This window comes from Nothobranchius furzeri, chromosome 13 (assembly GCF_043380555.1).
Source record: "Nothobranchius furzeri strain GRZ-AD chromosome 13, NfurGRZ-RIMD1, whole genome shotgun sequence".
Classification (NCBI taxonomy): domain Eukaryota; kingdom Metazoa; phylum Chordata; class Actinopteri; order Cyprinodontiformes; family Nothobranchiidae; genus Nothobranchius; species Nothobranchius furzeri.
Window position 1 is genome coordinate 55,107,152 of NC_091753.1, and position 25,331 is coordinate 55,132,482.

The 25,331-nt window shown below is 44.3% G+C and overlaps 1 protein-coding gene across 7 annotated transcripts in view; it reads right to left on the reverse strand.

Annotated features, from left to right (window-relative positions):
• The window catches only part of synrg (synergin, gamma), a 38,503-nt gene extending 19,904 nt beyond the window's left edge, over positions 1 to 18,599 (reverse strand). The window contains exons 1-12 of one of the 7 annotated variants that reach the window (XM_054742430.2): positions 18,488 to 18,581; positions 15,839 to 15,879; positions 12,000 to 12,130; positions 11,787 to 11,914; positions 9,926 to 10,031; positions 9,735 to 9,846; positions 9,071 to 9,412; positions 5,300 to 5,578; positions 4,313 to 4,390; positions 4,032 to 4,228; positions 1,581 to 1,826; positions 1,367 to 1,503 (exon numbers count right to left, since the gene is read on the reverse strand). In XM_054742430.2, the coding sequence (XP_054598405.1) occupies positions 1,367 to 1,503; positions 1,581 to 1,826; positions 4,032 to 4,228; positions 4,313 to 4,390; positions 5,300 to 5,578; positions 9,071 to 9,412; positions 9,735 to 9,846; positions 9,926 to 10,031; positions 11,787 to 11,914; positions 12,000 to 12,130; positions 15,839 to 15,879; positions 18,488 to 18,522 (1,832 nt within the window). In that variant the 5' untranslated portion in view covers positions 18,523 to 18,581. Of the gene's footprint in view, positions 1 to 1,366; positions 1,504 to 1,580; positions 1,827 to 4,031; positions 4,229 to 4,312; positions 4,394 to 5,299; positions 5,579 to 9,070; positions 9,413 to 9,734; positions 9,847 to 9,925; positions 10,032 to 11,786; positions 11,915 to 11,999; positions 12,131 to 15,838; positions 15,880 to 18,487 lie in introns of all 7 variants that reach the window. The other 6 variants (XM_015950945.3, XM_015950953.3, XM_054742432.2 and 3 more) reach the window with 6 other exon arrangements.
• Positions 18,600 to 25,331: the final 6,732 nt, after the last annotated feature.

The following is a 25,331-nucleotide window of genomic DNA, read 5'->3' on the forward strand; positions in this document are numbered from 1 at the left end:
TTTTGGCACAAAAACTTAGAATTGGAGCCTATGGACACGCATTGTCCAATATATATGGTGATGGTCGGGACGGACGCACGCAACACCATTATCCGTCCTTTCAAGGGTTCTCTCGCAGGGATGAACGGAGTCGAGCTCTCTTCTCTAAACATCCGTCCAATGAGATGGAGAACGCAAGCTTGTGATTGGTCACGACGCCGCTGTCGTCTACAGCTCCGCCATTGCGCCCTCAAACACAAAGAGAGCTGAAGATATCTAGCAGCAGACACAGAGAAGCCTGAAGAATACCTAACCGTAAAAATATAAACGTTTAATTCCCCCCTGACTGGAGGAGTGAAAAGATGAGCAGCAAGCGTTTTACTCGTGGACGGAAATGACGGGAAACGTAGGTTAGAGGCGGCGAGCGCATGATTGTTAGAAAGTCTCTTAAATATAAAAAACACAATATAAAAACACTATATTGGACGGGATACCCCCAGAACAGCGCTACGCCCTGTTGTCCTGGTGGAGAATTGCTTTGCAACACTCCCCGGGAGACGGAGAAGTCCAAAGGCAAACCGTCTCTGTCCCGGCGTGCGTGTCCCCCTCGTGGAGCTGATGGGAGACGTAGAAATTTGGCTTAAAAAATACGATGTTTCATCTCTATAAATAAAACAAGTCTGAAGGAGTTCTGCTGTTGTGGAGCTGCTAATGCTAACAGTTAGCTTCTACTAGCTGCTCTGTCCTTCAAAGTGGGCGGGGCCAAGAAAAATCCATTTTCCTTACGACGTAGAAGAGTGTGGCTTTTTCTGACCTGATTTTGCTCCCGTAGGTTTCCTTTCTGTGGCTAAAGCAGGTGATGGGGTTGGAGGAGATGTTCTGGTTCAGCATGTGAAACTCAGAGCGACCGATCGTGTTTAATAAAAACACGCATTCTAAGTAAACGAGGCTTTTGAAGGTTCCAGCTCGAGTCAACAAGAGTCCTTAAACAGGAAAATGTGTTTCAGATCAAATGTGTTTACAGAAAGTAAAACGCAGAAACGAACACCGCCGCTGTCCACTGGCATGAATTTATTATGGGGTGACCCCACCTCATTGCTATTCAGAGGAGGCTATTACAAGGTACTAACAGAGTGTACGGCAGACGGAAAGAGACAATTATTATGCAGAATACCTCTGCTATAAATAATCATGGGGGAGGGGGTATTGGACGCTCATCTCTGCAAATGTTCACATCTCCTCTTCAAAGAGGTTGATGGTGGAACACTCAGCTGGTAGCTTATTTCAAATGCAGAGCACAAAACTCCACTAGTTTAAAGGAAAGCCGAGTGTTTTATGTTGAAACTGATCAGAATGAAGACCATTTAGAGTTCTGTTTTCTCCGTACCTGTTTTGGAGTTGAGGGGCGATCGTATTAGGGAAACTTCCTCCCGACTCCCCCTGAAAGTTTGCGAAGGCCTGGTCCACTCCAGCCTTCGGAGCCTCCTGGAAGTCCTGGAACTCGTCGTCGTCGGTTTTGGCGGCCTGCGTGGGACGGTTTGACGGTTAGATAAGAGAAGCAACCAGCTGCAGAGAGGCTTTTTAACGAGGTTTGGCGTTACCTGCGCAGGAGGGAACGCAGCAATGAAGCTGGTGTTTGTGGGCGGCTGAGCAGGTGCAGAGGGGGCCATGGCCATAACTGGAGCTGCTGGTGTGGCCATCGGTATGGAGACAGGCGGCTGGGTCATTATGGGCTGTTGGTGCTGGGGCAAAATGGGGGCCATGGCCATGGCGAAGGCCGGCAGGTTGGGGATAGGTGGAGAAGGGAACTGACTCAAGATTTCCGCATTCATGGCTGGGAGGCCGCTCTGAAACAGAGAAACAAGATTCCTCCGTCCGGTTGTTCCCAAAATAACAGAAAACGTTCTCCCACCGATGCTTTTGCTAACGGCACTTTCTGCAACTTCTACAGATAAAGGAATATTCTGGCAGCTTTTAAGTGTGTCTGTGTTAAAGGTTGTAAAAGGCAAGAACGTTTTATTTTGCCGGTGACAGTAAAAACTTCTACAAAGATCTGACGTTGCTAACAAAAATTAGACCTCAACAATGATGAGTTCACGCGTCAGAAAAACATCTGATTTTTTTTATTTTTATTTATGCTTTGAATGTTTGCATTTAGACCCCCAAAAAAACTATTTTTAGTTTTGAGTTCTAGACTTTCAAGCGCTGGTGCTGAATGTGGCTCAATTTCAGTCATGAGACAATTCTTTGTGCAATGCTCGTAAATAAACATAAATAAATAGGGATGCACCGATACCGGTATCGTTGCCGATACCAGTATCGGAATCGATGAAAGTTAATCAATACCAGGAACCGATACCAATGCGGTTGCTTGAAAATGGCTTCAGTGTAACTTGTCATTTCTGTTCACCTAATATTTTAGTTTTGTGATGATTTCTATTCATATATTTTACTTTTTATCTACCTCATGTGCTTTTCCTGTTGAAAGCAGAGAAGAAAATAAAATCTGTATTCCAAATCATTGCATTTTTTTTAGGGTCGGGACTCAATTAAAAATTTTAATCTAATTAATTTGAGGCTTTGTAATTAATTAATCTAAATTAATCACATTTTAATCATTCAGAAAAATGTGCCCTCAAAGCAAAACTTTTAATTAAAATTATGAGACAGAGAATCAAACATTAGACATGGTTATTACTGTAAACTAAAGCTTTTAAATTAAAAAATGCATTTTAATTATTCAAGTGTCACTGTGTGATATGAAACAAGACCCAAAACATCTAAAATCAGAGTAATGAGGACACGGAGCATTTTCCCAGCGGCAGCCAGGTGCCTCTCGTTTGTCTGACTACTTTCATAAACTACTGTTAGGGCAAAGAATTATTTTGTCTGGAGCTTTCAGCGCTGCACAGATGTTACGTAAATGTTAAAAATATAGCTTATCGCAACTTTTGGAAAGTTTTCGGTGCCACCGGGCAGCTGCAGCAGAGACAATCTCTGAAAAATGTCCGTGACACGGACTCCGTTGTTGTCTGGAAATTTATTTTTTTCATAGTTAAAAAAAGAGGCGGACGTGTTTCCTAAATCCTGCATCAGTCCAAGCAAGGCAACTTCTTTCTGTTTCTATTCCGTTTTAGTAGCCATTAGCGCTGTGCATTGTTGTGTGCATCAGTGATATTCGGTCTACGAGGAAATCGTGCAATGACAAAGGTTCCGCCTTGCTCGAAATGCAAGCTGTGATTAAATGCGTAAATTTTTTTCTAATTCATTAATCAATTAACGCGTTAAAGTCACGGTCCTAATTTTTTTGTGAGGTAGAAGTATCGGTATCGGCGAGTACTCAGATCCAAGTATCGGTACCGGTTTGGAAAAAAGGGGTATCGTTGCATCCCTATAAATAAAAATTTGTTGCTAAAACGTGTTAAACTTTATATTAATCACAATAAAAATAGTTTAGAGGCTGCAGCTGCTTTGAGATGACAGCAACACACTAGCTGTTAGCCCATCAGTCCGATAGGGGGTAATTGCTACACAGGAGCCATTTATAGTGGGTAAGAATGTAATCACCTTTAACTTGTAAACACGCCCGTGTACCAACAAGTTTATTCATCTTTTAACAAGTACTGATAAAAAAAATTATGTTTCTTTTTTCTTTGGGATGATCTGAAAAACCTGGAGTGGTGGAGAGGCACCGTAGATGTAACCTGCAGAAATCATCTCTAACATTTTTACATCAACAAAGTTTTCTGATTATTCCAGAGATGGAGGCAGCGGCGTGCGGTGCTTCGTGAGCTGCCCGCAGATTTGCATCCTCGAGGGAAGATATGGTGACAGACTCGGGCTGGAGATGAGAAGTCTCCTGACAAACCGATACGATGGGGACTCGGACTTATTCTGGGCTCCTAATGCTCCGCCAGCCGTGGATTCATTCAGGCTTCTCTTCTTTCGGTCTCTGATCCACGAGGAATTTACAGGGAGCTAGAGGAAGCTGATGGGGGTGATTACCGCAGTCGCTCTGAGTGAATAACTTGTTTTGATGGCAGTGTTTTTACCTGAGCCACACCAATTAGTGCAAGCACAGTGTAGAGCTCCTCCTTGGTCAGCATGCCAGGTGTGGTGCGGTTGGCTGTAGCCCAGATCTGCCCCAGAGCCTCTCTGGGAAGCCCAGACGACATCAATATTGGGTAAAGCTTGGCTGTGTCGATCCCTGCTGGAGTCGTGGTGAACTCAAGAACTTTCTTAAACATGTCTGAGAAAAAAAAAAGCAGGAAACACCTCGGGGTCAGAGCCTCGCTACCGAAACATAAAACATCCGAAGCGTCAAAGTTTTTACCAGGAACGAGGCTGTCGTTGTATACCCAAGCTGGCATCAAGGCTTGGATTTGCTCTTGTTGTGTGTACACTGCAACACCTGCTGTTACACACCCACACACACACACACACACACACACACACACACACACACACACACACACAGTTGCAGCTGAGCCCTGCTCACATCAAACAAACATCCTACACTTGAAGTCTGGAGGGCTCGGCGTACGCTCCCCTGCACTGCATCACAAGTGTCCTGCCACATCAGACAACAACAATAAATCAATCTGTGACTCACTTCCAGCTTCAAGGAGAGGAGAGGAAAAAGACAAATAAAATCTTTAATTTGGCGGCTGACAATATCCTGAAACCTTGTTTCTGTCGAACGTTACGGCTCATTCTGAGTCCTCGTGTTTACTCAGGCAGTCCCTTTCTGCATAATAATCCCATCAGTCTCAGGCAGTTAAATGCACCTTAGAACAAATCTCCCTGGTCTGCATGACGAGTTCCTAGACTTCCCTTGATGACTCGGAGGACACAAGAAAACAAATAACAACACAAAGGAGATGCGGAGTAGCATGCACGATCAGCCCTGGATTACGTTAGGCCCCAGCAGCATCCCCGTTACACCAAAGCAGCAGGCATGCACCAGAGGTCGTCGTCTGGGAGGGTTTTTAACCAGACGAGATACAGACAGCAGCTTATTAGGCAGGAAGTTTTCCCTTAAGTCCATTCATCCAACTGGAGCAGAGAGCGCCGACATTGCGAAGCCCCAAAACAGAGCAGAAAGGCAGGAAAACAGCTGAGGACGCCAGGAGAAGAACTCTAATTCACTCCATCGCTGAGGACGTTAGTTTGACTGCAGCAGGAAAATGTGAGAATCAGAAGCAAGCTGATTAGAGTGAAGTGGAGTTAGAACGTTGGCCTTGGTTGTGAGTGAAGGCTGCAGCAAAGCGAGGGAGAGAACGAGCAGCGGCGAGGTCCAATAAACAAGATCGTCTCTCACCGCTGTCGCTATTCGTGTGAGCCGCCGGGCCAGCGGCAAACGGAGGGCAGCTGGGTGAAGACGCTGGGGCTCCGGGGAGATTTGCCGTGATGAAGATGGAACTCAAGTCCTGAGAGGCAGCAGCCCAGTCCCTGGCTTTAGGGCTGGCGTGAAACTGGGACGAAACTTTCGTTCTGGGAGCCATTAGAGCCAAACTCTGTTTGGACCTAAAACTAACATGAGCTGCTTTATCTGCAGTGAGGTCGCAGGAGGAGAACAGCTTCTCTTCCAGCGACGGGCCTGGAGGGGTGAACGAGGAATTAGCTTCTTTAAGAAAACACAAAGCGTTCGGCATCGTCGTTCTTCAGGATCTGAGCAGCGAGTTGGGACGGAGGCAAGGTGTGGAATCAAAACATGAAGGCTTTCTTTCTTTCATTTGAAGACAGAAAAACTCGTTTTTCTACATAAACAAGGTCATTTTTACAAAAAACGTTTCTTAAAGAAGCGTTTCTTAGAGCAAACGGGATAATAAATAATAATAATAATAATAATAATAATAATAATAATCCAGTATTTTCAATCAACACGATTTTTGGTGCTTTGTGGGAATTAACAGGCTAAGCATGTCCTGCTTGTTGAGTTTAATTTACTTTTACTTTGTTTTGGGATTGAGACACTGGGAAATAATCTGGTTTCTAAACTAAGTAGATGGGATTATTAGTAGTTTGTTTACTTTGCAGAGACAACTGAGGAAGGTTGTTTACATACCTTTACCGCGTTGAGCTAGCCTAGACTAGACCGTCAAAATGATTTTGCTTTGCATGACAGTCTAGACCAGGGGTGTCAAACTCATTTGAGCTCAGGGGCCACATTAAGGAAAATCGAGTCCCAAGTGGGCTGGACCTAGCCTAGTGAACTAGACCAAATCCTTGCTTTGCAAAGTTTGGTCTAGGAACGCTCCACTGGAACCTCTGCAGCCCCTAACGGCATTCTGGCTGGCCAATCACAGCTCTCTAGAGGGGTTTCAAACACATAAAGAGCTGTGATTGGTCCATAATGGTGGGCCAATCATAGTGCTCTATCTGCTTAGTGAACAAATCACAGAGCTTTATCCGCTTTGTGGGCCAATCAGGGCACTCTATATGCCTGGTGGGTGGGATGATGCAACAGAGTGAAACAAGAGTATGTCACATTCATTGTCCAGTAGCATGCAGAGATCATTTGAAAGACAACGGTAGAACCCGCCCCACAACCGAGAGCCATCAATGGAGCACTGCCAGACTAAATAATACATGTATTTAGTCTGGCTTGCCAGGCTAGGCTGGACCGGTAAATTAAAAACAACTTCAGATTGTTTTCTTTGTTTTAATACAATCAATATAAAACAAGGCTGGAGCCTGAGGACAGAGTATCCAAAATAGTACAAGTACAACACCTGAAGTGTACTTGAAAATTTGAAAAATAAATAAAAATAAAAAACATTCCTTAGTGATTCAAAGAGCTTACAGATCACATGGCTAGATCAGTTTCATGCAGCACTTAAAGTATATTTGACTCATTTTACTTAACATCTTTTAGCTTTCACCGGCACATCAACATCAGAAGTCACATCCTGAGTGGCGGCCAACTTCAGGATGTGACTCAAGTTCTTGTGTGAGCCTTGAGCGCAGCTTTGTTTTATTTATGCTCATTACAGAGAAAACTTGCTCACAATGATAAGTTTATTTTCACTCTACATTGTAAAGTATGAAAATAAAGTTTACACAACCATCTCTCGAGCCGGATTTAACTAGTTTACGGGCCGGATCCGGCCCGCGGGCCGTATATTTGACACCCCTGGTCTAGACAAACTTCATTGGAACCTCCGCAGCCCCGCCCAGTTTTGTTTGGCCAATCGCTGCGTGTTTATTTAGAAAAATGATATATTGCTTTGTGTATTGACCCTTTGCACGTGACGTCACGCCGCTCATATGACCGCTGCCTTCGCCATGATGGACGGCAAAAAGACGTTTACACCCGTAGAAAGTCCAGTGAAGGTAGTCAAAACAAGCCAGTTTGTAGCTTTTTATGGCTTTTATTGAGTTGATTTGACAGTAAAATGGTTTTAGCTTGCTGCGTGGTCGGCTGCACTAACAGACAAGGACGTAAACTCAACTCGTTTTGTTTTTTAATAACTTTGATGGAGACTGAGGACGGAGATGAACTGCCGCGATCAATCAAGCGGACTAGCTGGCCTCAGATTTGCAGCGAACATGTTTTTAGCGGGTAAGATTAACGTTCACTTATTTCACGAGAAAGACAGGGACAGGGATAATTGTGATGTGTTTATACAAGTTATTGATAATCCTGATGGATGGTATTTCACCACGGAGGCTGCGCTCCGTCCACTGTAGTGTAAAGCGAGACAATTATTAACAATATTAAAGCTCCGATGTACGATTACGTGTGTTAAAATTACGTTATTTATTTATATGAGCAAAACAATTTCAGGCTCTACTTTTCCCTTTGTTTAGTAATCGTGTCGCTCACTGTTTACATGCTTTTGCCGTCCAGCATGGTGGACCCACGTGATTAGGTGACGTTGGTGCAAAGGGTCGATTCTTCTACGATGTAATGGCAAACTGCCCCGTTGAGTCTCATTGGTTGGTACAATAAAATTTTCAGTTAAATGTATCATACAGGACACAAAGAGATATTTGGGAAGTGAAACAAAGTTTATGGGATTTTCAGAAAATCTGCAAAAATTGCTTAAAGAGCAAGTCACCCCCAAATCAACTTTTTTTTCTGATAAACTGTATAAATGCGTGTCTAATCGTGCTGCAGACATGTGCAGTCAGTAGTTTTGCACTTTAGTGCATTTTTGTTAAAAATGAAATTTTCTGCCTAAAACTGTCAGTGTTGCGCCGTCGTCAGGTAAAAACTCTGCACTGCAGTTGAATTTAAATCTGCCATCGCTATTGGCTAAGAGGTAACCTAGAACGTTGGCTGGTACCATATGATGTCACAATGTTGTTGCGACCCTGTGTGTGTGTGTATTTGTTAGCGGCTCCACCCTCTCGGTCTGCTAGGCAACAGCATTTGTTGCATTTTTCAAACAGGAAGTGGGAGTGGAGTAATACTCTTGCAGGGGGTGACTTGCTCTTTAAAGAGCAAGTCACCCCCTGCCAGATTCTTACTCATTTATTAGACACTCATTTATACAGTTTATCAACAAAAAAATGTTGATTTGAGGGTGACTTGCTCTTTAAACAAAATTAGGCAGTAGCACAAATTTGGGCACCACAAAAAAAGAGCTAAAAGCCAGCCAGAAATCTGCTTACAATCCCTTTAAAATGCACCTTTTCCTCCAAATGTTATCATGGTTTTGTAAAAGATATCTCGGTTTAGAAAAACAGAGCTTTTTTTTAAGTGAACGCTATAATCTTGTATTTATCAAAGATAAGATTTAAGTTTTGTTTTAACGCTACGCGTCGTTTTGATCAGGAAAAATAAAAGATCATCATCAGTCAGCTAAAAGCTTCTCAGAGATCAGAGAATAAACCGAACTGTGAATTTGCCGAGTCACTGTTCCGGACAGAAGGGTTCACCGTGGAAACCGCAAACAGAACATAACTTTTGGATTTAGCTGCAAGCTTTCGCTTTAGATGCTTAAACGGTTTAAAATAGGTTAAACTAAGGCAGGCTGCATGCTTCACACTGTAAAACCGGTACAAGCCTAATTAAAAGTATTAGAGATAAGAAGTTTGAACAACAGGGTGGGGAGGGGAGGGGTCAAAGATGAGGAAGAGTTACCTTGAAGAGTAGCCTGTGAGCAGGTGCTGACAGCAGTGGGGGGTTGTGAGGAAGGGAGTGATGGGTGGAAGTTAGAGGAGCTAAAAGTGTTTACCGGTCCCTGAACAAAGTCACTAAACTCATCACCATCATCATCCTCAGCAAAACCTTTGCTGGTGGAGGACGAGGACAGAGCGTGGGCCTGACAGGGGGGGGCCAAGTCGGAAGAGGTGGAGGAAGAGGAAGGAGGAAAGGAGGCGGGGGCGTCTGCGGGCCCCTGAAAGTCACTAAACTCGCCATTATCCTCGGACAAAGCTGTGGGGGGGGAGTGAGTGGTGACAGACGGGTGTGATGGCGATGAGTCTGCAAAAACGAAGAAATAATGATGATGATGATGGCACAAAACACAACTGTGAAGAGTGAATTATGGGCTGAGAGGATCATCATGCTGGAGAACAATAAACAGAATTTTTCTACTAATGTTTTTGAATAAATAAACAAATAAAGTGTTTTAAATGAGTTCTTCTCCGTTTCCAGACAGAAAATCCACACTTTGGCTAACAAAGCTGCATCTGTGCAGCCCCGAGTCGGTGCTTCTGCTCTGACCGAGGCGATCCAACAGAAGCGTGCAGAAGATCAGACACGGTGACAGAGGGGAGATCTGGACAAGTCGGGGTCAAACTACCTGGTTTCTTGGTCTGTGATGATGGAGTCGGGTGCATCTTCGCATCTCTGCTGAACCCGTCCAAGTTGCCTTTGATGGCCTCCAGGGCGTCGTCGCGGCTCTTTTCCCCCGTCTGGGTGCAGAATCAGGGAACTTACATGGTGTGTGTGGAAAAAACAGAGATGAGCTGAAGAGCCCGAAGAGGACCTCACCTTGGGTTTGACGCTGCTCAGCAGCCTCAGCTTTTGTTTCTGCTCCTCAAACTGTCTCCTTTTTCTGTCCTCCTCCAGCATCTTCTGTTGCTGCTCCAGACGTTTTCTAAAGAGCACAGATAAGACATCACGTATTCCTGGAAGGCTTTTAGGAAACTGCGAGAAGAAAATGAATAAATTACATTCTTTATATTTGATCAGATGAAAATAAGCAGCCCTGCGATGTGAGACAATGAGCCCTAACCCAAACTCTCCTCGATCCCAGTGAGGGTTGCCACGGTGTGAAAGTGTAACCTCACGGTTATTGTGACCAAAATTATCACGGTTTTCGGTATTATCGCGGTATTTTTTTAAACGTGTTACACTTTCAGACAATTAAATAAATCCTGTATATCAGGAAAATATTGTCCTCAGTTTGTGTCTAAATTTAGCCTAAAATGTGTTATTTTGTAATTATGTTGTTTATTTGTTTACATGTTTCCCCTTTAGTCTTTAAAATACCAATATTTGCCCATAACTTCTTATTTTTTGTCTGTTTGATGTCATCATTTTAAAAATATTAGACCAGATGATACTCAGTACTCAAGTAGCCTTCTAATCAGATACTTTTTTACCCTTACTTGAGTAATAAACCCTATATCAGGAAAATATTGTCCTCGGTTTGTGTCCTTCCAGTGAGCTTTGCAGATGTGGGAAAATGTCATCAGGCAGTAATCATTGTTAAATTCATAATTATTCTCGGAGAGAGACCAACTCTTATCTGCCCCTGGGAGCCCCGTAATGCATAGCGTCATTTCAACATGGCGGTGTCCGCGACACGGTTTATATGCAGGTAGCGGCGCTGCGGCTGCTTTATATAGCGACTCGTTGCATTCTCCCTCAACCCAAATCCTCGGATCAAGCATTTTAGCTAAAACACTAATGTTAGCTTGCCTTGCCTGTAGAGTTGTGGGTGATGGTCACGCAGATGTGTCATGAGATTTGAAGCATTGCTGCCTTTCACAGACACTTTTTCTGCACGTGCTGCAAACAGGATAGCCGTCTTCTATCAGCTGTCCCTCGGCATTCTTCAAATATCCAAAAAATGCCCGTACTTCCCACTTTGTCTTCTTTGAGGGATAATAAATGTCCTGAGTGCTGCCGTCTCCTCCTCTGGCCATTATTTCAGCTTTAGCTTCAAGAAAGTTTTGGTTGTAAACAACAAAGTGCGCATGTGCCGTCGGCAGCTTCAGCAGATGATACGGTGGCTGGTAAGGGTCACCGCGCCTACACCGCAGCCACGCTAATACACCGAGATAATATATCTTTTAAACAAGACGATTATTATTATTGTCAACTTTTTTACCGGGGTTTACCGTTACACCGGTTACCGTGACAACCCTAATCCCAATCCAATCAGGCATCTGAGAGAGGCACCAGAATGAGTCCGACCCACAAAGGCCCACTGGACTCAAAAGGCTCTGAGGTCCACAAACCACCACTTCAGAGCTGCTTCTGCTGACGCTGCATTAAGCTTTTGGCTTTAATTTTGTTCCTGATCAATGTGCTGGAGAAAATTAAACCACAGGACACAAAGGAAGGGTGAAGAAGAAAGTTTGATGGAAAAAAAAAGGAGAGCAGACGATAAAATGGTCCACGAAGCTATAAAAGCAGCAGCCCTGGAGACTAAAGCGTCTCAGTGAAGTTCTGACTCTAGGAAATAACTTAACAAGTCTGCAGCGGTGTGAGCTGATGAGTCATTAATCTAGTCGAGGCACAAAAGACCAATTAACACGCTAACCTGATGGGATCTCATTGTAAAATAACACAAATATCAAATATAATCTCCAGAGGAGTAGAAATTGTATTAAACAAGTCTTACTGATGCTCCTCAGCCATTTGCTTCTGCATGTCGGCGGTGTACTGAGGTCCGGCGGGTCTCATCCCCATGAACTGTGGCTGACCCAGGAACTGCATCCCGGGAGTCTGCATCCCGATCGCCATCCCGCCCTGTTGAACCCGCAAGTAAAACACGCTCAGAGGAGCAGCAGAGGAACATCATCAGGAACAAGGCGGGGAGACAAATGAGACCCACCTGCATGGGAATGGCGCCCGGCGGCATTTGTCCCCCAAAGTTCATTCCCATCATGCCTTGAATGTTTGGCTGCATGACCGGAACCATGGGGAAGCCCGGCTGCGGCTGCTGTTGCTGCATGGGTACCATTCCTGCAGGAAGTTTGATGAAAGGACGCCGTGTGGAAGAAAACTCCAGTCAGAAACAAACACCGGACATGACCCCGTTATGCAAATCCGTTTTTAGGAAACTGAATAAATAGGAACAAGAAGGATAACAGCTTTTTGCTAGACGCTGTGTGAGCTGAGCCTCCTGATGATTCACCGCCACCGCGGCTCAAAAGGGCTGAATAAACGGCTAACACCGACGCTGCTAACGAGAGCATGTAGCGACCCCTGAGGGCCGCGTGAACAGCTTATTGGCAGATAAGTGATGATGCGTCTGGGGCTCACAGAGCATGATGCAAAGCACGAGGAGCCACAAGCATGAACCCCAGAGTGGTGGTTTTTACGGCTGCAGCAGCCTAATGGCTCAAGGTGACATTAAACATTAGGGACACATTTCCTGGATATTTTTGCTTCTTATAAGACCTCTTATGATGAATTATATAAATGGAAACCGTGTTCCCTCGCCCGGACGTGGGTCACCGGGGCCCCCCTCTGGAGCCAAGCCTGGAGGCGGGGCACGTTGGAGAGCGCCTGGTGGCCGGGCTTTCACCCATGGAGCCCAGCCGGGCACAGCCCGAAGAGGAAACGTGGGTCCCCCTTCCCATGGGCTCACCACTTGTGGGAGGGGCCAAAGTGGTCGGATGCAGTGTGTGACGAGTGGTAGTCGAGGGCGGGGACCTTGGCGGTTTGATCCTCGGCTACAGAAGCTGGCTCTTGGCACATGGAATGTCACCTCTCTGGTGGGGAAGGAGCCTGAGTTGGTGTGTGAGGTTGAGAGCTTCCGACTAGATATAGTCGGACTCACCTCAACGCATGGCTCTGGCTCTGGAACCAGTTTCCTTGAGAGGGGTTGGACTTTCTACCACTCTGGAGTTGCACCCACTGAGAGGCGCCGAGCAGGGGTGGGCGTACTAGTTGCCCCCCATCTTGGTGCCTGTACGTTGGGACTTACCCCGGTGAATGAGAGGGTAGCCTCCCTCCGCCTACGTGTGGGGGGACGGGTTCTGACTGTGGTCTGTGCTTATGCACCAAACTTCAGTTCAGTCTACCCACCCTTTTTGGAGACCTTGGAGGGGGTGCTGGAGAGCGCTCCTTCCGGTGACTCCCTCGTTCTGCTGGAGGACTTTAACGCTCACGTGGGCAACAACAGTGAGACCTGAAGAGGTGTGGTTGGGAGGAATGCCCCCTGATCTGAATTCGAGTGGTGTTTTGTTATTGGACTTCTGTGCCAGTCATGGATTGTCCATAATGAACACCATGTTCAGACATAAAGGTGTCCATATGTGCTCTTGGCACCAGGATACCTTAGGCCGCAGCTCGATGATCGACTTTGTTGTTGTCTCATCTGACCTGCGGACGGCCGCATGTCTTGGACACTCGGGTGAAGAGAGGGGCGGAGCTGTCAACTGACCACTACCTGGTGGTGAGTTGGCTCAGATGGTGGGGGAGGATGCCGGTCAGACCAGGCAGGCCCAAACGTATCACGAGGGTCTGCTGGGAACGTCTGGCAGAGTCTCCTGTCAGAAGGAGCTTCAATTCCCACCTCTGACAGAACTTCCAAAATGTTCCGGGGGAGGCGGGGGACATTGAGTCTGAATGGACCCTGTTCTGTGCCTCCATTGTTGAGGCGGCCGACCGGAGCTGTGGTCGCAGGATCGTTGGTGCCTGTCGTGGTGGCAACCCCCGAACCCGCTGGTGGACACAGTCGGTTAGGGATGCTGTCAAGCTGAAGAAAGAGTCCTATCAGGTCTTTTTGGACTGTGGGACTCCAGAGGCAGCTGACGGGTACCGGCAGTCCAAGAGGAACATGGCTCGGGTGGTCGCCAAGGCAAAAACCCAGGCATGGGAGGAGTTCGGTGAGACCATGGAGCAAGAATGAGGTGATTCTGGTCCACAATCCGGCGCCTCAGGGGGGGGAAGCAGTGCACTACCAACACTATCTATAGTGGGGACGGTGTGCTGCTGACCTCTACTCAGGACGTTGTGGATCGGTGGGCAGAATTCTTCGAACACCTCCTCAATCCCACCGACACGTCTTCCAGTGAGGAAGCAGAGTCTGAGGACTTTGGGTTGGCCTCTCAAATCTCTGGTGCTGAGGTCACTGAGGTGGTTAAAAAGCTCCTGTGTGGCAAGGCTCCGGGGGTGGATGAGATCCGCCTGGAGTTCCTTAAGGCTCTGGATGTTGTGGGGCTGTGTTGGCTGACGCGGGTCTGCAATATCGCGCGGACATCGGGGGCAGTCCCACTGGACTGGCAGACCGGGGTGGTGGTTCCCTTACTTAAAAAGGGGGACCGCAGGGTGTGTTCCAACTACAGGGGGATCACACTCCTGAGCCTTCCTGGTAAGGTCTATTCAGGGGTTCTGGAGAGGAGGGTCTGTCGGATTGTTGAACCTCAGATTCAGGAGGAGCAATGGACCAGCTCTATACCCTTAGGGGGATCCTGGAGGGTGCGTGGGAATTTGCCCAACCAGTCTACATGCGTTTTGTGGATTTGGAGAAGGCTTTTGACCGCGTCCCTCGGGGGCCCTGTGGGGGGTACTCCGGGAGTATGGGGTACCAGGTCCTCTGATATGGGCTGTTAGATCCCTGTATGACCGGTGTCAGAGCTTGGTCCGCATTGCTGGCAATAAGTCGAGCTCATTCCCAGTGAGAGTTGGACTCCGCCAAGGCTGCTCTTTGTCACAGATTCTGTTCATAACCTTTAAGGACAGGATTTCTAGGCGCAGCCAAGGTGTGGAGGGCATTCATTTTGGTGGCCTGAAGATCATGTGGTCCTGTTGGCTTCATCAGAACATGATCTTCAGCTTTCGCTGGAGCGGTTGGCAGCCGAGTGTGAAGCAGCTGGGATGAGAATCAGCTCCTCTAAATCTGAGACCATGGCCTTGATTCGGAAAAGGGTAGAAAGCCTTCTCCGGGTCAGGGATGAGGTCCTGCCCCAAGTGGAGGAGTTTAAGTATCTCGGGGTCTTGTTCACGAGTGAGGGAAAACTGGAGCGTGAGATCGATAGGTGGATTGGTGCTGCATCTGCAGTGATGTGGACGTTGTACCGGTCTGTCGTGGTGAAGAGAGCGTTGAGTCAGAAGGCGAAGCTCTAGATTTACCGGTCGATCTAAGTTCCTACCCTCACCTATGGTCATGAGCTTTGGGTAGTGACCGAAAGAACAAGATCGTGGACACAAGCGGCCGAAATGAGTTTTCTCCGAAGAGTGGCTGGGCTCTCCCTTAGAGATAGGGTGAGAAGCTCGGTCATTCGGGAGGGGCTCGGAGTAGATCCGCTGCTCATCCTCATCGAGAGGAGCCAGTTGAGGTGGCTCGGGCATCTGGTCAGGATGTCTCCCTGGTGAGGTTTTCCGGGCACGTCCAACCAGGAAGAGACCTAAAGGTAGACCCAGGACACGGTGGAGGGACTATGTCTCTCACCTGGCCAGGGAACGCCTTGGGATTCCCCCAGAGGAGCTGGCCCAAGTGGCTGGGGAGAGGGAAGTCTGGGCCTCTCGCCTTAGGCTACTGCCCCACGACCCGACTCCGGATAAGCGGATGAAAATTGATGGATTTTTGCTCTTCATATAATCAGATAAAATTGCAGTCGATTTTCCCAGAAGGTGCATGAGATGAGTCCATAAATGTTCTGTTTATTTCCTCTGAAAAGGACCCTAAGCTGTTAAAATACCACCGTCTGCAGTATGACTCACCTTGTGGCGGTCCCAAGCCCCCTCCGACGGGATAGATGAAGCTGAAAAAGTAAAACAAACACAAACTATTAGATTTCAAACAACCTGAAGGTAAAAACAGAAAGTGAAGCTACTTTACATGCAGCTGCAGCAAAGCAGCAGCTGATGATTGTTTAACCATCAATACAAATATTAAAATAAAGATGAGACGTACGAACCAAGTTAATCAACTGCAGCACTGGAAATGAGAAATTGGTTTTATTTGAACTCAAAATCTAAATGTGTTTTAAATCATATTTTCCGCTTTTCACCCTGATAATCTCAAAAACTGAAATTCACTGAGGTGATTTGTCACCTAATTAGGATTAAAATCTTAATAAAGACGATGCAGATAAACCAACATGTGAGGAAACACTGTGTGACGCTTTCTTTTTCCACCGGCAACTTGGGCTCTGTTGCTGGGTTACGGCCGAGAGGCAAGCCTTTACAAAATAATCTCCAGAAATCTCTTGGAGTCGGCCGAGTCCCCCCTCAGCGGAGCCAACCCACACAGGCTTCCAGCTATTTGTCTAAGAACTTATTGGGAATAATTGATTCAGGCTGGAAGCAACGATCCAGGGGCAAAGTGAACACAGATGGGCCTCAGATCAGATGCTTCAGCTGTCATAATCCAGGCTCTGTCACAAACACACACGATAATTCCACTAAAACACAGAAATATTTATTAATCAATAATAAATATAGTAAATGCTCGTCTAACATCTTAATCTGCTCCTTTTACCAGATTTTATTAAAACTCGCTCACATCTAGTTGGTGAACTCAAAGGTGTTTTAGGTACTTCACAAGCAGACAGCAATCTTTCACTTGAAAACACAAAAATATCCCTTTTAAAGGAATAATCATTTATAGCCAGTGACCAGGAGAGGCCAAGGCTGCCTTTCAGAGTCGACGACGTCAGTAATGACGCTCCACATGGAGGGTTTCAGCTTCTCACTTCTGCTCCCTGTAAGATGTGCAGCTTAAAGAGCTTTTATGAGCGCGCCGAGGCGCTGCAGCCCGCCGTCCTGCAGCAAGCAGCCGGTCATGGCTGAGCAGATTAACGTGTGAGGAGATAAGCCGCTACAGCAGCAGCTGCGGACCCCGTGCTGGCCGGTGTCTCTGCATCAGTTACGAAGTTTAGGATCCGATCAGTTTCTGTTTACATCACTTAAAGGTCAACATCAAAAATCGTCACGACTGTCGTCACAAGACTAATAATAAAAAGCTGCTGTGACAGAACAAAAGGTGTGTTTGTTGTGACGTCACCAGAGCTGTCACAATGATCAGAACTAGGCTGATTTTTTATTATAAACAGATTTAATTATGACTGATCGGGCTCATATTTAGTACACTGCTGTAACATAAAAGCAAAAGTACTTGAACACTAATATTAATCATGTTTAATTGTTATATAGTTTGCAGGTCTGACATAATCACAGCTAAATCCAGCAATGAGATCACACGACCTCCATAAGTAGTTTGAATCTTAAGAGCAGTTAAAGGCATTAAGTAGATCTCTGTTCCCTTTATCTGTTAATAAACAAGAAAATGTTTTTAATTGTACTAATAAACCCACAATGGTTTGGAGTTATTTCTCTAATAACAGAGGTTTGCCAACTGTTCGACCTTCTGGTTTTCATTCTGATACGTTTTATTCTTTCTTGGATTATATTACTGGCTGACAGCCACACCCACTGACCAGCACCTTCATTACATTTAATATACCACAACGTTATGGAAGCAAACATGCATAAAAGATTATTTAAACATTTATATCTGAAGTAAAACAGACATTTATTTACATTAATGCAAAAATTGTTGTTTCCATCATCCAGGTACAAAACATGAAGGCTGTGAAACAGGCAGACTTTTTTCAGGTGTGTGTGTGTGTTGTGTGTGTGTGTGTGCATTAAGTCCAGTGGGATTTGGTTTCACCTGAAGGATCAGTATCACCTGGTTAGCTGAGATGTTTGTAGCCAGAGTATATTTATTATTTAAAATGGTTCTTATGAAAGAATCATGAGGCTGGACTTTTTCATCTCCCCTGCAGGCCTCCATCACATTATTATTATTATTATTATGTAAAACGTTCCAAATAATCAGAAAGCATCTTTGCTGTAGCTCATTAACTTAATATCTTGGGAACAATCTGACTTCTAAACAAGAGCGGTGGCATCTACTTGGTCACCTTTAAATAATCTATCATCACTAATATAAAAGTCATTATTAATATGGCTAATATAATGATGGGAAATATGCTAGCAGGTAATCTCGGGCCTGTCAACATACCTGTATGTTTTCTAACTGCAGGGATTAACGTGGCTTATTTCTCTATAAATATTCAGTTTAACACGTGGCTGTGGCGGACTCCAGGGCTACTATCAGCTGTTAAATATCTGTGAACGTGAGCGCGGAGCGTTATTTACTTCCTGTCTGACAGCGGCTAACGTTAGCTAGAACACCTGACCACAAGCCGTCTCATCACCTTCTCCCGACAACAAAACCAGCCTCTATCGCCTCCTTTCAGGCGCCTCAGGGCGGTAGAGGTGCGGCTGCGCGACAGCCAGGAGTTTATATTCTACAAACAGATAATTATCTGCCGACAAATTCTCAAAAAAAGGCTAAAATACCTGCTGCCTCCCCCAGACCCTGGCCGCAGCGCCATCTTGATAACAGCAGTCACTAGCTGGAAGATGATGTCAGCTCTGACGTAGAGAAAGAGACGCTTGCCCTGAGCTGAGTCTGACAGGCACAGCTGGCTGCGCCTGAGGAGACAAGGTGCGCCTTTTTCTTTTGAAGGCCGAACCTTGTTTACACTTCCTCATCCTCAACAATAAAATACAGTTTTAATTTATTAATTATTTAATTGTGTTTAAAAATGAAATTATGATGTTGCTAAATGACCAGTAAATCATGAGATTGCAGTAAATTCCACAGATGTATTTGGTCTGTTGTTTTCTTGTTGTTGAAAAATTAATTTCCGCGTCCTCCCAGCAACAAAAACAAGAATTTAGTCACACTTTATTTAGAAATGCTTGGTGGATCGAGTCTAGTTTTGTGGCTTTCTGCTTTTAAGCAAAAGTTGATGCTGTACTGTTATTGTAGGCTACTGTGATTAATAAAAGACAAATACCTTGCATTGCACTTAACTTTGCTCTTGTGATTTAAATGTCTGTATTGGTGGCTTGAATTGCAGTCATGAGCCACGCAAAATCACACAAATAAAAAAAAGAAAACGATCTTTTATATAGCGCCTCTCAAGATAAAAGTGATGAGGTGCTGCATAAAAAACAAAAATTTAAATTTACAAAAGATTTGAAAAAATGACTTAAAATATGTTTAAATTGATAAAATTAATAATTAACTGTGATTTTCAAATGCAAGGAAAGGGAGAGAGAAAATGAATAGGAAGGAGGGAAATCAGTGGATCTCGGGAAGATGGAGTTGGAAAGAGTAGAATAAGGATAAGTTGATGTTGAAGGTCACACCAAAGCTTGAACAAGTGAGTCTTCAGCTGCTTTTTAAAGGAGACCACTGAGTCCACTGATCTCAGGCCCAGGGGGAGAGAGGTCAAGAGACTGGGGGCCACAGCGCCTAAGAGTCGCCTAAAAACCCACCTCCTCCGCTTGGCATTTCCTGAACGTGTTTGAATTTGGCCATCTTTAATGTTGATTTTATTTCCTTGTTTTCATTGGTTCACTCTATCCCTTGTTTTACCCATTTGTATTCTACTAGAATGTTTTACCTTTTTTGTAATTTGTCATTTGAACTGCTTTTATTTTCGATTTATTCACCATATTTAACTTTGTCATGTACTGTGTTCTGCGCCTTGGGCTACCCGACAGGGTTGCAGAAGGCGCAATATAAATAAAGCTTTGATTTGATTGATTTGATTTGATTCACAGCAGCAGATGCTCTGTCACCTTTGGTCTTTAGCCTGGTGCTCAACCAGTAGGCTTTGGTCACTGGACCTCAGGGACCTGCTGGGGGTGTAGGGACTAAGAAGATCACCAATGTAAGATGGTGCTTGTCAATGTACGGCCCCAAAGACCAGATCCAGGATCTTGTAACTTATTGTCTTGGGAGATATCAGCAGCAAGCCCACAGGCCCGCCCGCAGTCATGACCATATTAGGCCCTAAAGACGAGAACCAGGATCTTGAAATGAACCCTGAAGTTGACTGGCAGCCAGTGAAGCTGGAGGAGAAGTGGGGTGATGTGGGTGTGTTTGGAGGACTTGGTCAGAAGCCGAGCACATCTGTCCCCTTCAATAGTTTATTGCACAACCTTATTTACTTAGTGATTTTTGTCAGTTTGTCAAAAACCAAAACTTCCGTGAAGTTTAAAGATCATAGACAGACCAATATCAAAACAAAACTAAAAACATTTTGGTCATAATTGTTTTTAATATCTGATTAATATAACTAACTAACCTTCATTGTACTGTAGAAGGCTGTTACTGCACATGAAAAAAGGCAGAAGGCAATGATAAAAATACAAAAATCTGTTCGGGGTTTGAGAAAAAAGAGGAAATCAATGAGCACTTCTCATGTAGTATGCATTATGACCAGCAGGGGTCAGTGTTTAGCCTTGTTGAAGCCTATGTATCACACCAATTCTCTGCAAGTTGGCATTAATTTTATAGACAACAGCTTTTAACCTTATTCTTTATTTTCTAGATGTAGATATTTCAGATTTATATGCAGAATAAACAAAAACATTCTTATTCCAGCCTGTCACAAATGTGTGTTTCTTACATTCACTCCAAGTTTAGCGGGGAAAAGGCGATGAGTATTTTTACATTTTGAAAGAATAACTTGTAAAATATTTGCTGAGAACAACAAAAAGTTCTGCTTGTTTTTTCCACGTTCCATTATGAATATGTATCTGCTACTAAACTGAGGACAAGATTTGCAATTGTTATCATGATTTTGGGTTATTTTGAGTCCAGATTTTTGTTCCAGTGAAGAAAAGCAGGAGCTGCGAGGAAAAGCCTCTCTGGGTTTGTCTCGTCGTGTTTCGTGTTGTGAAAGATTTACAGCTTAATGAGGCGGAGGATGACAAATCCTGCTGTTATCCATCACCTGGTTGGTTCTCAGCTGATCTTCTGCCTCAGCAGCAAGGATTCAGACTCCGCGTGCACAGCAGAGGCAGAAATAAAACCAAAAAGCTTCTCAGAGGCTAGAAATAACAGGAAACTGTTTAACAAAAGGCTGAGACTTCAGTTTCAGGTCAGAGCCCTCATACTGTTACCTTTCTGCTTTTATTGATCCGCACAAATAAAGTTGATGACATGACAATAGAGTCTTATCACCTGCAGGGATGAGACACAGGTGAGTCATATCAGGTGATAAGAAAGAGGAAAAGTGGAAAAAAACAAAGGAGATCATTGTCTGATTCTGAGGAGGACACACCCAGAACCTTGGAGAACGTGACGTTCATCCTGCCCTGTGGTCCAGGGGTGTTCTCATGGTGCTTCCATCTATGTCTGTTTACCTCAGAGGTCATTTGTTGTTGTTTTGATTTGAATTCCTCATAAATAAAGCACATCATTATGAGTCCAAGTCTTCTTTTCAGACCTGTTAAAGAGTCGCTAAAGAGCCTCCCGCCTCCCCCGGCTCGGAGCGGGGTCTTCCTCCCTACCGGGAGCTCCGGCTTTAGCTGGAGGCCGGTCCAGTCAGTCAGTCAGCCCTGGTTGTCTGAAGTGGATGTGGGCAGGCCCCCCAAAGAGGAGGTCCAGCTCAGAAGGTGAACATTAACCCGGGTATGCTACTATTCCTCATAAATCATTAACCTGTCCTGCATCGGAACGCCGAAGGCATCAGCATGACCACATCCATCCATCAGGATTCCTCTGAACCAGGAACTCTTTACAGTTTCCTTCAGCCTCATGCTAATAAGGCTCATTTTAAAAACGCAGACGGGAAAAGACTCAAACTTTTGTCTCGGCACACAAAACCAACCTTTTTAAGAGCTGTCGGACTCTCCAAAGCTGCTCAGAACTTCAGTTATCACAAGTTTTTAGCAGATTTAGTCAGTTTGTATGAAGGTTTTGGTGCCAGATAATCAAAAACTGACATTATGATTTATTTATTGACTTTCAAAAAAATTTCCCAGATTATTTATGTAAAATTTAAAACATAAATCCCTCTGGGATTAAAAAAGTATCTTTGAATTTGAATTGAATTGAATTGATATGCAATTTTATTATCTGTCTCATGTTTTCATTAGTTTGAATTAGCTAAATCTACTAGAAAAGTATGCATGTTTTCTTGCAGCTTTTTGCTTAAATATTCTCATTAACTTCAACTTTCTTGCACAATTTGCTGGTTTTAATGTTTTTGCTCTGGTTTCTTCAATTTCATCTACAATAATGTGTCTTTTTTGCATTTTTAAACATAATTTTTACACAAACTCATCTAAAACTTGCACATTTATTTTAATTTGAATGATTTTAGGCAGATAAAACAAAAAAACCGACCCCAGAACCCTGAAGTGACTGATGACCATGAAATAGAAAGAGCCGGGATCAAAAGGTACCTAGCTGTCACCGTTGGTGGGATGGCTGCAGATGTACGCTGACGGATTCTCCTGAACACAACAGAAGCCTTCTGGGTCAGATCTATTGATGGAGGACGCCCATCACAGCAGCTCCATACATGTGTATGAATATCTGCTCAACCCTGGTTGACCAATTAGGCCCGGCTGAGAGTGGCCTCCTGACCCCTGACCCCTGCTGGGTAGTTTTATCTGTTGACCCTGTGGAGCTCAGCTGGAGTCGATGTAGCATCTTTTCTTCTGGCGCTGCTAAACACGCCGCCACATTCAGCCTGCAGCTTCTGCTTTCTGTCTCTTTGTGCCGCTCCTCTGTTCCTCATGCGGCAGCTCGCTTCTCGCGTTGACCTCTGGAAGCGTCGGATCAGCTGGTAGACTTCCACCTCCACAAATGACCAGAGCCTCTAATGGAGCATCTTCTGCTCCGTCTCTGTTGCTTTATCTTTGATTTGGATTTCTTTGTAAAATTGCAGCGAAATGTTTCTTTTCCCTAATTATTTTCTAAACTGGGCCAATTTGCTCTTTCAGAAACAGAATCACATGAGCAGCTGCAACTTTTTTTTATTTTTTTAGTGGAACTCATTTTGATTCTCATAAACTATTAAAGAGCAAGGCACCCCCTACCTAGGGATGGGTACCTTTGACATTTGAATCGATTCGGTACTAATTCCCGGTACCTAGGAATCGATACCGGTACTTAACGGTACCACTTTTAGATACTTTTGAGTGTTTAATATTTTAATTCTCTTTTATAATTAAATATATATTTTTCTCAATATATAACCATATTTGATAAATATCACGATAAATAACATTCAACTGTTTGTATTTTAACATCATCCTTGTAGTTTTATAAGCTGATAATTAAACTGAAGCAAACATCTTTACTGTGAACTAGATTTACTGTGTATCTTCATTCCTTTTGCCGTCCTTTTTAATTTGACTTTTCCTACTGGGAAGCTAGAATTTCCAAGGAGAACACGAACGCACCATTAGCTGATAACAATGGCGGCAATGGAAGCTAACATATCAAGCTAACGTTATCTTAAACAGTTTATTTAGCTGCTGGAGCAGATTAAAACGATGACGCCTCACACTTAGATCGTTGTCGCTGGTTTCATCTTCACCCAATCACCCGTCGCATTTAGTAAAGTGAAGCCAAACTTTAGAGCGCGTTCATGTTCTTCTAGTCGGAAATTCGGAGTTCCGAGGAGAAAGCGAACGCACCATTAGCAAAACGGAAGCTAACATATCAAGCTAACGTTATCTTAAACATTATATTTACCTACCGGAGCAGATTAAGATGAGGATGTCTCACTTAGATAGTTGTCGCTGGTTTCATCATCACCCAGTTACCCATCACATTTAGTGAAGTGGACCCAAGCTTTAGCGTGTGTTCTTTCTACCATGCTGCTCTGTTTACAACTCGCTCGCAGCGACCGACGACATAACTCTCTTGGGCATGCGCAGCTGTCTAGGCAAGTTCTCGTTATGAAGGACGGGTACCGAAACGAGGCACCGTTTCAAATGACGTGAATCGGTGCTCAGTCAGTACTGTGGGATTCGGTCGGTACCTTAAAAAGTACCGAAGTCGGTACCCATCACTACCCCTACCAGAGTCTTACTCAACCCCCACTTACTGTTTGAAAACAAATGCTGTTACTTAGCAGACCGAGAGGGCGGAGCCGCTAACAAATACACACACACAGGCTCACAACGACATTGTGACATCACATGGTACCAGCTAACGTTCTAGGGTCTCTTAGCCAATAGCGATGGCAGATTTAAATTCAAATGCAGTGCAGAGTTTTTACCCGACAACGGCACAACACTGACAGTTTTAGGCAGAAAATTAAAATTTTTACCTAAAACGCACTAAAGTGCAAAACTATTGACTACACGTGTCTGCAGCACGATTAGACACGCATTTATATAGTTTATCAGAAAAAAAGTTGATTTGGGGGAGACTTGCTCTTTAAAGTAACAGATTCAGCTTATTTACTTTGGGAAAGAAAGAAAATGATCTTTTCTATCGCACCTCTCAAGAAAAAATCACGAGGCGCTTCACAAACACAAAAAAAAACTTTAAGTATTAAAACATTTCAATACATAAACAATAAAAATGCAGACAAACAACAGAAATAGATGTTTCTTTTTCTGAAGATTTCAGAGAATGTTCCACCTTAATAAATCACGGAGGCAAAATCAGCCTCGGTGCTACAAAAGCTGATTATTTTTACTAAATCTCCACCGCATACGAAACGTTTGTAGTTGTGCTTTAATGTGTATTTAAATGTTTAGAGACATTATTGATCTTTGATGCAAATAAACCTCCCAGAGTTTCTGTTTCTCCTGAAATAAAAGAGTCTGAGCGGAGAGCGTGAGAGCTTTAGTGGCATCCCGGGTCTCACAATCAAAGGTTTCATTCAAAACCAAATAAGTGGATTACAAGGCTTTCCTCAGCAGGTCCACTCAGCACACGCCAGAGAACCATGAAGGGTTTAGAACTGGTTAATGGGAGACGGGAGGTGGTCATTCTCCCCAAACTAGAAGTTTAAATGGTTTAAAGCTGCGATGGTCAGGTTTACACACACACACACACACACACACACACACACACACACACACACACACACACACACACACACACACACACACATATTTATTTGCTTATGTGCACCTCCATTCATTTAAGTGTGCCTAACCTGTCCCATACCCTAACCATTTCAATTCAAAGATACTTTATTTATCCCAGAGGGAAATTAGAGTTTCAGTACATATTTGGCTCCTATTCCTAACTCTAATCTGGACTAAACGGTAATTCATAGCAAGTTTTAGGGAGCTTAGCATTGAGTAGACCATTAAAATGTCCCCACAAAGTGGAAATGTCCACACGTTACAGGTTAAAGTTAAATTTGTC